The sequence below is a fragment of the Microtus ochrogaster genome, chromosome 16 (genome assembly GCF_000317375.1).
Source record: "Microtus ochrogaster isolate Prairie Vole_2 chromosome 16, MicOch1.0, whole genome shotgun sequence".
In the NCBI taxonomy this organism is placed as follows: Eukaryota; Metazoa; Chordata; class Mammalia; order Rodentia; family Cricetidae; genus Microtus; species Microtus ochrogaster.
Window position 1 is genome coordinate 58,942,073 of NC_022018.1, and position 13,312 is coordinate 58,955,384.

General features: G+C 48.9%; 1 protein-coding gene across 1 annotated transcript in view; it reads right to left on the reverse strand.

Annotated features, from left to right (window-relative positions):
* Nucleotides 1–13,312, reverse strand: part of Klhl3 (kelch like family member 3) — a 113,832-nt gene extending 100,520 nt beyond the window's left edge. The window contains exons 1-2 of the mRNA XM_026782934.1: nt 12,251–13,312; nt 11,658–11,854 (exon numbers count right to left, since the gene is read on the reverse strand). Coding sequence (XP_026638735.1) covers nt 11,658–11,713 — 56 coding nt within the window. The 5' untranslated portion in view covers nt 11,714–11,854; nt 12,251–13,312. The remainder of the gene's footprint in view (nt 1–11,657; nt 11,855–12,250) is intronic.

The following is a 13,312-nucleotide window of genomic DNA, read 5'->3' on the forward strand; positions in this document are numbered from 1 at the left end:
AGAAGCTTCTGTGAGGCAAAGGACATGGTCAACAAGACAAAACAGCAGCCTACAGAATGGGTAAAGATCTTTATCAAGCCCACATCTGACAGAGGACTGATCTCCAAATATATAAAGAACTCAAGAAACTAGACATTAAAATACAAATAATCCAATTTAAAAATGGACTACAGATCTAAACAGAGAATTCTCAACAGGAGAATCTCAATGGCCAAAAGACACTTAAGGAATTGCTCAACATCCATAGCCATCAGGGAAATGCCAATCAAAAGGACTCTAAGATACCATCTTACACCTGTCAGAATAACTAAGATCAAAAACACCAATGATAGCTTATGCTAGAGAGGGTATTGATTAAGGGGAACACGCCTCCATTGCTGGTGGGAGTGCAAATTTGTATGGTCACTTTGGAAATCAGTATGGTGATTTCTCAGAAAATTGGGAATCAATCTACCTCAAGACCCAGCAATACCACTCTTGGGCAGATACCCAAAGGATGCACACTCATACCACAAGGACATTTACTCAGTCTTGTTCAGAGCAGCATTATTTCTAATAGCCAGAACCTGGAAACAACCTAGAAGCCCCTCAACCGAGGAGTGGATAAAAAAAAATGTGGTACATTTACACAATGGAGTATTACTCAGTGGTAAAAAACAATGACATCTTGAAATTTGCGGGCAAATGGAAGGAACTAGAAAACAGCATCCTGAGTGAGGTAACCCAGACCCAGAAAGACAAACATGGTATATACTCACTCATAAGTAGATTTTAGACATAAAGCCAAGAATAACCAGCCTATAATACATGATCTATGGGGGAGGGGGAGGGAAATAGGAGGCGGTGGCGGGGAAGAGACAGAAATCTTTAATAAATAGATAAATTTAAAAAAAAAATACGTGATCTCAGGGAGGATAGTAACAAGGAAAACCCTAAGAGAGACATATATGGATCACCCTGGGAAGAGGAGAGAGACAAGATCTCCTGAAAAAATTGGGGTTGTGGGGTGGGGGGAGAAGGGAGGGCAGAAGGGAGGTGAGAAGGGGAGGGAGGAGGAGAACATGAGGGAACAGGATGGTTGAGATGGGGAAAGGACAGAGAGGGAGAGCAAGAAGAGATATCTTGATTGAGAGAGCCATTGTGGAGCTAGTGTGAAACCTGGCACCAGGGAAATTCCCAGGAATCCACAAGTATGACCCCAGCTAAGACCCTAAGCAATAGTGGAGAGGGTGCCTGAACTCATCTTCTCCCCGTAATCAAATTGATGACTACCTTGCTTATTATCATAGAACCTTCATCCAGGAACTGCCAAAGCGAAAACAAAGGCCTAATCCATCAAAGCCCATAGCTGTGGAAAGTCTCTAAATGCACTAACTTTGTTTTTTGGCTTCTGTAGTTAGTTCTGCTTCTGGCTAACTGCTCTCGTTAACTGAAGTATTGACAACCCATGCTTTAAAGCTCACCCTGAGAAAGGCTCAGGGTTACACTGGGATCCCAAATGGCCAGTGTAGTCACCAGCTGGTTAATAAAGGCTTCCTATTGGCTGAAATTCATGTCTGAGCAGTCTTCTCTGGTGGGTCCCCACAACACTGTACGACTGGCAACTCAGCGCACCCAGCACGGGATCGTGATGCACCAGGCCCTCGTTGCATGTCATGGATGGTTCTGAGCTGAAAACCTTCATCTGTCTTTGCAAGGGCTGGACAGTACATCAGATGGGACTCTATCAGGTCTGACTCTATCTCTGCCAACTGCAGATACCGACAGCAGAGTAGGCCTCAGGGCTGAACTAGGAACGAATACACCGAAGCCATCATTAAAATGTACATAGACACACACTCACCAGACAGTGGTGGTGCACGCCTTTAACCCCAGCACTCGGGAGGCAGAGACAGGCAGATCTCCATAGGTTTGAGGCCAGCCTGATCTATAGAGTGAGTTCAGTACACCTAAGGCTGTTACACAGAAAAACCCTGTCTTGAAAAAACAAACAAATTAAAAAAGATACGCTCTCACTCTGCCTCTCTGAAGTCCGCCACTTCCCCTGCCCGCTAAATCCCAAATCCCACAGCAATGTCTTACCTTCTCCCCTACTGAAATTTCACATAAGTGAATCCACACATATCCCAAATTGCCTCTCTCAAGCTAGTTCTTTCTGTATTCTCTACCTCACAAGACATAGCCAGCAGGAACACTGCAAGCCCCTTGAGGACCCCCAGCCACCAAGTTCCGCCCACAGAACACTCTAACTGCCTTAACTGCTTGGCACAGACCCAGCCCTACAGAGAAGAAAGCCCGAGCTCTGGACCTGAAATCTTACCAATCCCTACCCTGGGAAGTTCTGCCCCCAAGAAACTCTACATAAAATCTGTCTGCTGCTCAGTCCCCTGTTGCTTCTCACCTGAGCAGAGGCGGCCACCCACCTGGGGTTTTCCCTGCCAATACATCACTCGTGTGACATTTGCTGTATAGTGTGACTTTGAGGTATCCCTTGCTTCCTGACTGCAAGGATACCTTCCCTTCAGAACTGTATACCAGGGAAGCCTCCCTACACACACACACACACACACACACACACACACACACCTGAGCAGAGCTATAACACTTAAGGTGGGGAAACCTTTCCCCTCAGAGCTGTAACACTTACAAACACGCCGAGACAGAAACGGGGGCATTGTCCTTGAAGGCTTGCTTCAGGACACCCTCGTCACACACATCCGCAAGCCTATTCCCTGTCCTGCATGTCTGCCAGCCATCTTCCCCTGGCTGCTACGACCACAACCTCCCTTCTGCCTCGCTTATCACATCACCTCCTCCACAACGTCAGCGTGGCCAAGGCATTTCAGCATGAAGCCTCTTCCTGAGTCCTCACAGGATTCAGCACGAACCTCAGAGAACCATCACGGTCTCTCATAACCCCATCGTTGCCCTGGAGACTCTTTTTTTATCATAGAACTAACATACTTGCAACAACCTAAATACTCAATGCTCTTTGGTTTGGTGAAGTGTGTCTACACCACCATCTTTTCTTGCCCAGGTGTAGCTCAGCCCCAGGTCCTTACGTGTCTACCCAGAAGCCTCTCCTACTGCCCTCCATCATCCGCTTACCCGTTCTCTCCCATACTCCGAGCATCATACTCCGACCTTCTCTATGCTGTCCTCTGAAGAGCTCTTGTCTGTCCCCCACACACAGTGCTGCTCAGTGGCTACAGCGTGACCAGGGGAAGGCGCCTGGACTAATTACGACTATTTATTCTCCCCTGTGTTATAAACTGTCGCTCCACGAGAGATCTTGTCTCCCGGGATTTGGAGAGAGGTATGTGCTCCTAGTGCACAGGTGTGGAGCCGTCTCCTGAGAGACACAGCAGACCTAAACGCAAAGGCTTCAGTGAGAGTGATACTGGAGAGCTTGAGTTCTGAACATTTTCATATGATTTATTTATGTTATCTGATTTTCCTAATAGCTAAATTGAATAACTGAGCCACAAAGTTCCTAAGAGTTTAGAAAAAGTGGCTTTGGCAAGTTTGACTCTGTGAGACTTTCAGCTCCATGTGAACCAAGATGTCACCTCAGTTCCATCTTCTTAGCATGCAGCACATGACAGGTACTCAACAGCGAGCCTTGGACAGGTGTTCAACAGAGAGCCTTGGACAGGCACTCAACAGTGAGCCTTGGACGGGTGCTCAACAGTGTGCCTTGGACAGGTGCTCAACAGTGTGCCTTGGACGGGCGCTCAACAGCGAGCCTTGGACAGGTGTTCAACAGTGAGCCTTGGACAGGCACTCAACAGTGAGCCTTGGACAGGTGTTCAACAGTGACCCTTGGACAAGCACTCAACAGTGAGCCTTGGAAGGGTGCTCAACAAGCCTTGGGCAAATGAAGGCTCTGTGGGCTGAAACTGCCGACAGCTGTGTTCTTCCTGACTCCCCCTGTCTAAAACTAAGCCTGGCTTTATGTCCTTTCATTTGATGCTCTCCCGTCACTTTGGGGAGGAGGCACAACCCAGACCCCTGCATATAATGCAAATGCAGGAAGACTGGGGGAGAGAAAAAGCCAGCAAAAGAGGGACAAGCAGATAAGTCAGCACTTACCTTGTGAGTCCTTGGTTCCCTTGTGGGGAAAAGCCAGGCCATGAGCCCAAAGGAAAGCTAGGAGGCAGGTAGCCCCTCCAAGCAAACTACCAAGCAGGGGATTAGGGCCCTAGACCTCCAAAACATGAATAGTGTGGAGGGTCTCCAGGGGATAAGGAGTCCGAGACGAGGCAGCCAAAGCTTGTAGATTAATGATTCCCCTCCACAAATATTCCCACAACAGAGCTCAAAAGCCTTGCCTCATGCCAGGCCTCATACGTGGGGCCCAAGAATGTTCTAGTCAAGCTAGCAAGGCAATAAAGACAGACAAAGTCGCCTAGGGAAGGCAGAGCTATGCTAAGAAAGGCCAGCAGGACCAGACTCAATTCACTATATTCTCTCAGCAAAGAAAGGTCCTTTGGAAGGAAAAAATCAAAACTAGAAATTAGCAATAGGTCCACCTCATCTCACACTATATAGAAAAGAAAGGGTTTAATTATCCCATGATATCACTTGGTTAAGCCATGAGACCTTGGATAAACTACATATCTAAAAAGTAACCCAATCCTAAAGTTTAAGATAAAAATTACCAATTTTTGGTATGGGATATTTTGATCACACTCTGACACTTCTGAGATTGCCAGTAAAGTTTACTTTGAATCAGAGAATGGAGCTAGATACAAGCTGACCAAAATTAGTCATAGAGGTTTCAGAAGACAGAAGCCATACAGAAAGACACAGGAAGTAATAGGGTGGAGCTTAGAAAGATTCTCCACCCTTTTGGATTGAGGAAGGAGAGAAAGAAGAGGTCACTGGTCATTTCTCCGCCACTTCTATAGTCATTCAGGTTCTTACCCTGAGTTTTTATTGATAAAGGATAATTAGATAAACACTTCAAAATTTAGATGTGTACTTCTTGGTTGGTGAAGAACTCGGCACTTGAGTATGTCCAGCCACCAGAATCTAGACTTTACTAAACCCTGCCGTCCAGTAACAGCATTTACACATAAGCTACATGCTCTTCCAGCAGGGCCACCTTGAACGCTAGCATCAGATGCTGCTAGGGAACAGCCCACAGAGTCACACACTAGATGCCTCAGAAAGCCCCGAGTCCCGGGGACAGTCAATCAAGGTCAGCGTTTACTGGAGGTTGCCTACGCTAAAGGGTCTTACATCCATTATCTAGTTTCATCTTCAGAACAAAAGTACAAAGCAGGAACTACCATCTCCTGACGCGGTGAGACAGAATTTGTCCAGACAGTCCTACGTCATACTAATTTTTCTTAACTTAGCAGCCCTTCACGCCAGCCAGCCACGATTCATGAACACTGTTCGTAGCTGCTGCCACTTGTACAACACCCTCCTCCCTGGCCAACTTCAAGAACAGGTGTTACTAATCACATTCCTGAAGGCCTAATTCACGACTTGCCTTAAAAATCTGGATGAAAAACGAGTTATATCAAGATAGAAAACACTTGAGTTCATACCGGTAGAATTAGCCAAGGAAAGCTCCCTGCCATGTGGTTTTCTGAAAGCCAAGCTTGTATGAGGTTGGAACGGGAGAGCTGAACTCATGGTGTATGCCAGCATGACAGAGGCCCTGGTGCGAATTCACACATAAAAGGTAAAGTAGGGAGCTGGAGAGATGGCTCAGTGGTTAAGAGCACTGGTTACTCTTCCAGAGGACCCAGGTTCCATTCCCAGCACCCACATGGTGGCTCACGATCTCGATAATGCCAGTTGCAGGAGGAGATGTGATGGCCTCTCTGACCTCCAAAGGCAACAGGGACATACTTGGAAGCAAAGACATGCAAGCAAATCTTCACACACACGCACACTGAAAATAAGCAAGGAAAGACAGCCTAAGATCTTCACAAATCATAGGAAGTCACCTTCTAGCCTGAGATTCACTGAACTTACATAACAAGAAAAAAAATCTTAGAACAAAGCATGTTCAAACTATTTTTACATAGCTTCTCGCTGGTCTGTTCAATCTAACCTACTTTTGGGTTCATCTAGACATTTAAAAAAAAATAGGTCATTTCCATAGTGGGATAGTATCAAATAAAACAGTTGATTTGGAACACACACGGAAAAATTGTTCTTGCCTGAATATGCCTCAACAATCTATCAAAGAAACTCTAAAAGGCCAAATCTTGATCTGGAAAAAAATAATAATAAAATGTCCGCCTTTACTGATTTTGTTCCCTTTCCACTTTAAAGAAATAAAAGTTCCATCTCCAGAGGGAACTTGACTTCCATTATTACCATCGTGATGATGGGCAGGGTTTCAGAGGGTGTGGGAAGACAAACATTTCTGCACAAGGGTCTACTCGTGACTCTTAGGGCCAGAGAGAGGACGAAGGGCCTGGCCAGCAGGAACTGGAGTAGAAAACAAGGTTCTGTTGCTGGACATGCGCCTTGCGCTGTCTCACCAATGGTGACCTGTTGATGCAACCTTCAGCCTTTGGAAGCGCGGCTATCCAGGCTGTCTCCACAGTGTTACTCTATCACTGTCAAGAGCAAACGCCCAATAAACACCTCCATCTCAGGAGCTCCCTAAGGCACAACAGCAGGCTCCTGTCAATAAGAGCCAGCCAAGAACCATCCCCTAAGGACACCTCACAGGTAGTCACAGCAGAGCTGGACCTGAAAGCCTTCTCAGGCAGGAGCACCCTACCCTCTTGATGACAAAAATCATACAGCTTTAAGAAAAATGAGCAACTAGCTTCTCCTTGTGATGACTTCTCTACTAAAGAATGCTTTTCTCTGCAACCACTGAAGATCTGTCAGTTTGGGCCTTCAGGATGTGTGTGTGTGTGCGCGAGTGCGTGCACGCACGTGCCTGTCTGTCTGTCTGTCTATGCCTGTGTGTATATGTCTCTGTGTGTCTGTGTGTCTGTGTGTCTGTCTGTCTCTCTCTCTCTCTCTCTATGTGTGTGTCTGTGTATGTCTATGTCTGTGTATGTCTGGTCTGTCTGTTTCTCTGTCTGTGTGTCTGTATATGTCTGTGTCTGTGTGTGGTGTCTGTATGTTTGCATGTGTGTCTGTCTCTTTTTCTCTGTGTGTCTGAGGGTCTGTCTGTCTGTACCTATATATGTATATGTCTATGTATGTGTGTGTCTGGTCTGTCTGTCTGTCTGTGTGTCTGTATATGTCTGTGTGTATGATGTCTGTCTGTGTGTATTTGTGTGTATCTATGTGTGTATGTGTTTGTCGGTGTGTCTATGTATTTGTGTGTCTGTCTATATCTGTGTGTGTGTAACATACACAACAAAACTTATGCTTTATCGTGGAGCCCATGGCATTGCTGCACAGGCGTGAGCACTACCCATCTCTACCGCTCACCTCCCCATTCGAAATCCCACACCTGCGAGGCAATCCCTACTCCCCTTCCTCTACCCCCTGGCAACCACTTTACTTTCTGTTGCTATGAACTGAGTTTATCTTGGAAGTGGAAAATTTAATTCATTAATAAGGTTGGTTTTCAAATCTAAAATAAAAGCCCAACAGCAAGGGCAACTACCATTTTCGTGTCTGAGAGGAGTGGGAGAGGAAGGAAGGAGGGAGAGGACAAGTCACAAAGAGCTGGAACCTCCAATCACCTTTCTCCACTCACCAAGCCTTGGTGACACCCGGAGAGGAGGATTTAGCACCAGCAGACCTAGCAGGGGGCTGACGAGCTCGGGATGTAGCAAAGAAAGTGCGATTCCACAGGCTCTTCTTGAGGTCTCAGCCTGAACGAGGATGCCCAGCTCATGCCCACTGGGGCATCTTTGTGCCACATGGCAACTGTAAAGGGAGGTAAAAACAGATCTTGGCGAAACCTTAAGACATAAAACACAAGCGGTGTGAGGCCTGTGAGGCACCTCACTGTGGAGAGATCGCTTAAGTAAGGAAACACTTACTACACTTGCTACACTTTCCCTCTGTGCTCCTGAGGGAATGGTCCCACATAATCTGTTCTGGATAACTGATACAGGAAAATTCTAACGGCTTTGTTAGCATCGCAGGGCGCAGCAAGCAACAGAGGGTCCAGGGACAACAGTAGCTGCCATACTCTAAATGCTTACTCCATGCCAGAAAAAACAAAAGACAGAGCTCAATAGTGTCCACAAGCTGCCTCGTTTAATCTTCACAACAGCCCACGAAGAACGGTGTTATTGTTCCCTTACATATAGAAAACAGCTCAGTAAAAACACAATGCGCACAAGGTCGTATGGCTTGTGAAACACTTCACTTGGAATCTGTGTTGTTCCCAAGCCCACACTTTCAATTAATAACGTTTCAAGGTAAAAAGTATTTTTGTACCCTCATAGCAAGGAAAGAAAATTATTCATAGAAATCTTTTGGCTGAAATGTTTTAATGCTTAAAAATAGCCCCAATTACGTTCGAGCAGGTTAAATGTGGAACAAGCATGAGACACGGAATGCCTCCAGCCCCTGAGGTCGGACTTGTGACCTGGGCCAATTACTCAGCTTCCACCCTTGGCTTCCAGGAAACTTATAAACCCAAGCTGCCTCCACCTCTTCTTTCGTGTCAGGGCATTACGAGTGGAGCTGGGCCAATCAGCCTGATAGCCAAGGAAGTTCAGTCTTTTCTCCCACCTCTTCAGTTACCAGAGTTCCTCACAAAAGTCACCAGCTAAGGTCAAGATGCAGAGACTGAGAGAAAAAGGGATGTCTACATGGTAACCCCTCCACCCCCAGGCCCGTGGGTCTTTGTGGAAGAGTCGGGAGGAAAGGTGCAGTCAGTCAATGATGGTGGAGGGCCTCAAGGAAACTGTTTTACAAGGCATCAGGGCAACTGCACACGGGAGCTCACGGCAGTTATGACAGCATACACAAGATCCATGTAAGCTCAAGACATACAAACTCCCAATGGGGGGTGCACAAAGCCCCACCCGTAGCTGAGCAGACGCCAGCATCTGATGGCTGCTGGGACTGAGAGAGTCGGGCATCCTTAGTGCTGTAATACCTGGTATACCGACCACACTCCAGGGCTGGCCTCACAACCAGTAGTGATCAAACCAGACTGAGAAGGGCTGGGGAGTGGGGGTGGTGAAGGAGAGGAGGGGAGTGGGGTGGGGGTCCGGGGGGGCTGTAATAGGAGAGAGGGAGAAGCAAGAACATGAAGGCTGGACGGGTTAAGAAGGTGGAGATGGATCGAGGAGGAGTTGGGGAAAGGGAGAGTGTAATCAAAAACACTGTATGAAATCCTCAAAGAATGACTAAGACTTGTTATATTATCAGTTAGAAACTGACTACCCAGCACCTGCCACGGGCAGAGCTGTGTCAGTGAGAACTGTAAGGAGGATGTACAAAGACACCATCCTTAGACGTGAGGACATGGCTCCAAGTTTGAGGACTTGTCATTTATATGAAGCAGAAGCACAAAGGGACATGCAGGGCCTCTCATCCAGGTCTAAGATACAAGCAAGAAGTGTGGCCAGGTAAAGTGTTACACGCCTTTAATCCCAGAACTTTGGGGTGGACATCAGCAGGTGGCTCTCTGTGAGTTCAAGGCCACCCCGATCTACAGAATGAGTTCTAAGACAGCCAGGGATGCGTAGAGAGACCCTGTCTCAACCTCTCACCCCACCCACAGAAAAAGAGGTTTGTAGGTTTGTCTGTAAGAATGTCTGTGAGGACTAAGACGGGAGGAGAAGGAGAGGAGAAGAGTTATCAATAAGAGCTCTGGGAACGGGGCTCTGTGGCTGGGGAGCAGAGGGGAGTGGCCGGGAAAGACTCTAACAGAACTCTTGGTGGGAAATGGGTATGCTTTGCAAAGAGACAGGACACAAATCGAAGAAGACTTATTTGTTCGGCAGGTAGGTTGTCCCCACAAGAGAGACAAAAAGTAATGACCTGGGCAGCCTGGCGAATGTTGGAAATTCTCAGCTGGGATTTCTTGCCTATGTGCAGCCTCCGAAAGACTAAAGCGAATGAGCACTCAGCCATAGGATCCGCTCCCCTCACTGATCAGCTGAAGTGTTCTGCGCTGCAAGGACTCGCGAGCACGAACTGGGGACGTGATCGCTGTCCCCAAATGCTCAGTGGGCAGCAATCTCGCGCCCACCTCAGCCCAGATATGCTATGGATCATGCAAGCAGACACAGTTCAGAACCTCACACCTCCGACACATGACTCCTTCCTCTGCTAGCCACAGACGGATGAGAGAGGGCAAGGACTCTGTCCACCTCTGCCCCGAGGCCTCTGGATGTCCCACTGTTGTGAAGGGAGCCCCGAAAGTGGCTATGAGGCAGCAAAGTCTCAAAAGTCCTAGGCTCGTGGTTCTCAACCTGAGGGTCACGACACTCTGGGAGATCAAACGGCCCTTTCACAGGGGTTAAATATCAGACATCCTGCAAATCAGATGTTTACAGTACGATTCATACCAGTAGCGAAATTACAGTTATGAAGTAGCAATGGAAATCATTTTCAGTTGGAGGTCACTACACCATGAGGAACTGTTAACGGGTCACCGCGTTAGGAAGGCTGAGAGCCACTGGCCCAGACTTCCTGTGAGTGTGGACGAAGAGGCGCTGGTCTCTACGGCAGGAACAACAGCTGCTCTCACTGGGCCGAGTCAGGACTTGCTGAGCTCTCACCAAAGGGCTCTCCAAAGGGACTCCAGGGGTGTCAGCACTGATTGAGTGGTTCCCAGGGGACCAGCAACTCACAACTTGGAGGAAAAGTCTTCCGGCTCTCCCTGTGGTCTTCTCTCCTCAAGGAAAATGGCAAAGCCTGTTTTCTGCACCAACCCACGGATGAGGAGGTGGCGGAGCTCAGACTTCTGATCCGAACTCTGCCAGATCCGGCCCTGCACTGTGGGAGGCTCAGCTCCTCAAAGTAAAAACTGTACAAGCTCCTGCTGGCCAGGAGAGGAACCCTGGTCAGCCTGTTCCTGCTCAATACCAGCACCTGAATGCCTCCTGTCGGTTCCTACTTTGTGGAAAGTCTGTGGGCTCCTCTAAGACAGACCTCACAGCATCTCTCAAACTTTTAGACACAGACAAAACCGGTTATGAGCAAATGTCACTTGTCTGGGTTTTCCTCCACCCCTCCGGGCACACAAGCCAGCGTCCATGAACATACATTCCCAGACTCGTTTTTTGAGGAAAGCCGTCCACTTGGCATCGTTCCTGAAGATTCAACCACCTCTGTGTTACCGAAGCAAGTGTCCCGCTCCAAGACCAGCCCTGCAGTGACATCAAAACACCCCACCGAAGAAAGACACCTCGGGGAGAGGGAACGCCTCCCCAGGGCAGCCTGAAAAGGGCAATCCTGATTCCAGCCGCGCTGAAACTATTCCCAACGCCAGCCAGGAAGTTCCTTCTTTCGGCGTGCTTTGCCGCTCAGCAAACCCAGACTTGCCTTGGCAGACGCCGGGTCCCTCTGTATCTCTGAGCCCTGGAGGAGGTAGGTTTCCAAAGGGACTTTCCTGTCCTCACTCTGTTTTGGGATCCCGCAGAGGCCAGGATTGGCAACCCTGCCTGGCTGATGCAAAAATGCCCGTGGTGACACCGTAGGCTCCCGTTTGCGTACACATGCATACTACACACACCACGCTTACACGTACGTACCTTTCGCCCTCCATTGTGGGAGGCCCAGCGGGGTTAGTAGCCGCCAAACTGTGCATGCACCCAGGAGCGAGCGCTGCTCTCGGGGTTCTCCCAGCAGCCCGGTGAGGGATTCTGGTCAGCAACAGTGATTCAGCATGGCTGCAACTGAGACCTCCTCCCTCCCGGTCCTCCTTCCTCTGACTTACTCGCGGCAGCTTCTACCGCAGAAGCGACAGAGGTAGAAAATGTCTTACCCAGAGCTCCCTGCAGCCCTTTCAGCTGCTAAAAGCAGCAACCCACTCGCTCCCCCTCCCCCGCAGGCTGGCTTCTCCTCTGTCTCCTAGGAACAGCCACAGCTTCGGCGGCAGCTACCCAAGGGCTATGCCACCTTTCCAACTGCTTCCTCATCTGCTCAGGCATCCCCAGCCCTAGCGCCTAGCCCACCCCACGGTCTCCTGCCTCCTCTGCTGTCGCAAAGTACCGGAGGAATTCTCACTAACAGAGAAAAGCTGACCCCTCCTTCTCTCCTCCTCCTAGGCTGTGTGAGTCTGTGGGCCTGGCCGCATGGCTGGAATGAGGAGGCCCCTCTGTGGCCTGCTGTGGAGTTGACCCACCTGGGGAAATTCACTTGTAACATCGGCTCCGCCTAATTTCCCTCACCAAATCCACAGTAGTTCCGAGAGGCGACAATGAGACACGTGGGATTGGGGCGGGTGGGTGTCACAGAACTGATGCGATTAAGAAGAATTGGACAAGGGAACTGGAGCAAGATGTGCATTGTTGCGGGGGGCGGGGTTACAACTGAAACAAGCCCCTTGTACTACAAAAAAAAAAACCCAAAGATCATTGCGGTGGTCAGTCGCCACAAGAACACTGCCACGCTGTCGTCCTGGGCCACGCTGAAAGGTCACCATAACAGAACAGCGGTCTAAGGTCTGCCAAGCTGAAACACGGCAAGCTGTAGCTCCAGCTCACGTCTACTACCGAGCCCCATGTCCAGCCCAAGTCCCTGTTCTCTCTGGCTGTTGGCCCTACCTGGAGTGGCTCCTCCAGCCTCGGTCCTTGAATCTTTATAGAACGGCAATAGATCACAGGTCTTCTAAAACCTTCCCTACGTGACACCAATGACGGCAGTGACCTCCAAAATAACTCCGGCTGTTCATCTCCCCTAATGAACGTCTCGGGAGCTCGTGTTGGCATGCCTAGTTTCTCAGACAATCTTCTGGAAAGCCGGAAGCTAGCTGTGTCTCCCAGACATAACCAACAGGCTCAGAGATAATTGGGTCAATTAGTGATGGAAATCGGCTCAGCGGCTTCCCCGACGGTGCAGAGAACACAGACATGTGTGTCCCTGCTCTAGGACTGCTCACCTGGCATCTCTGAGCCTCTCAAGCACAGGCCGAGTGTGTAGAGTGTGTAGCCTTCAGCTCAGTAGTCTTCCCCTGCTCCTGATGGATCCTCAACCCCTCATTCACGAGACAATCCCTCCTGACTTCCGGAGTGTCCCGCTTCCTTCTCGGTATGCCCTGGACATCTGCTTAAAAGGGAACTTTTCCTGGGCTCTGATGTTTGTGTGGAACTTCTAGGGGGATACATGGTGCGTGTGAAAATATAAGAGATGCTCACATGTGTTACCATTATAGTTCTGACCTGAGACGCTCATGTGTGTTACTGTT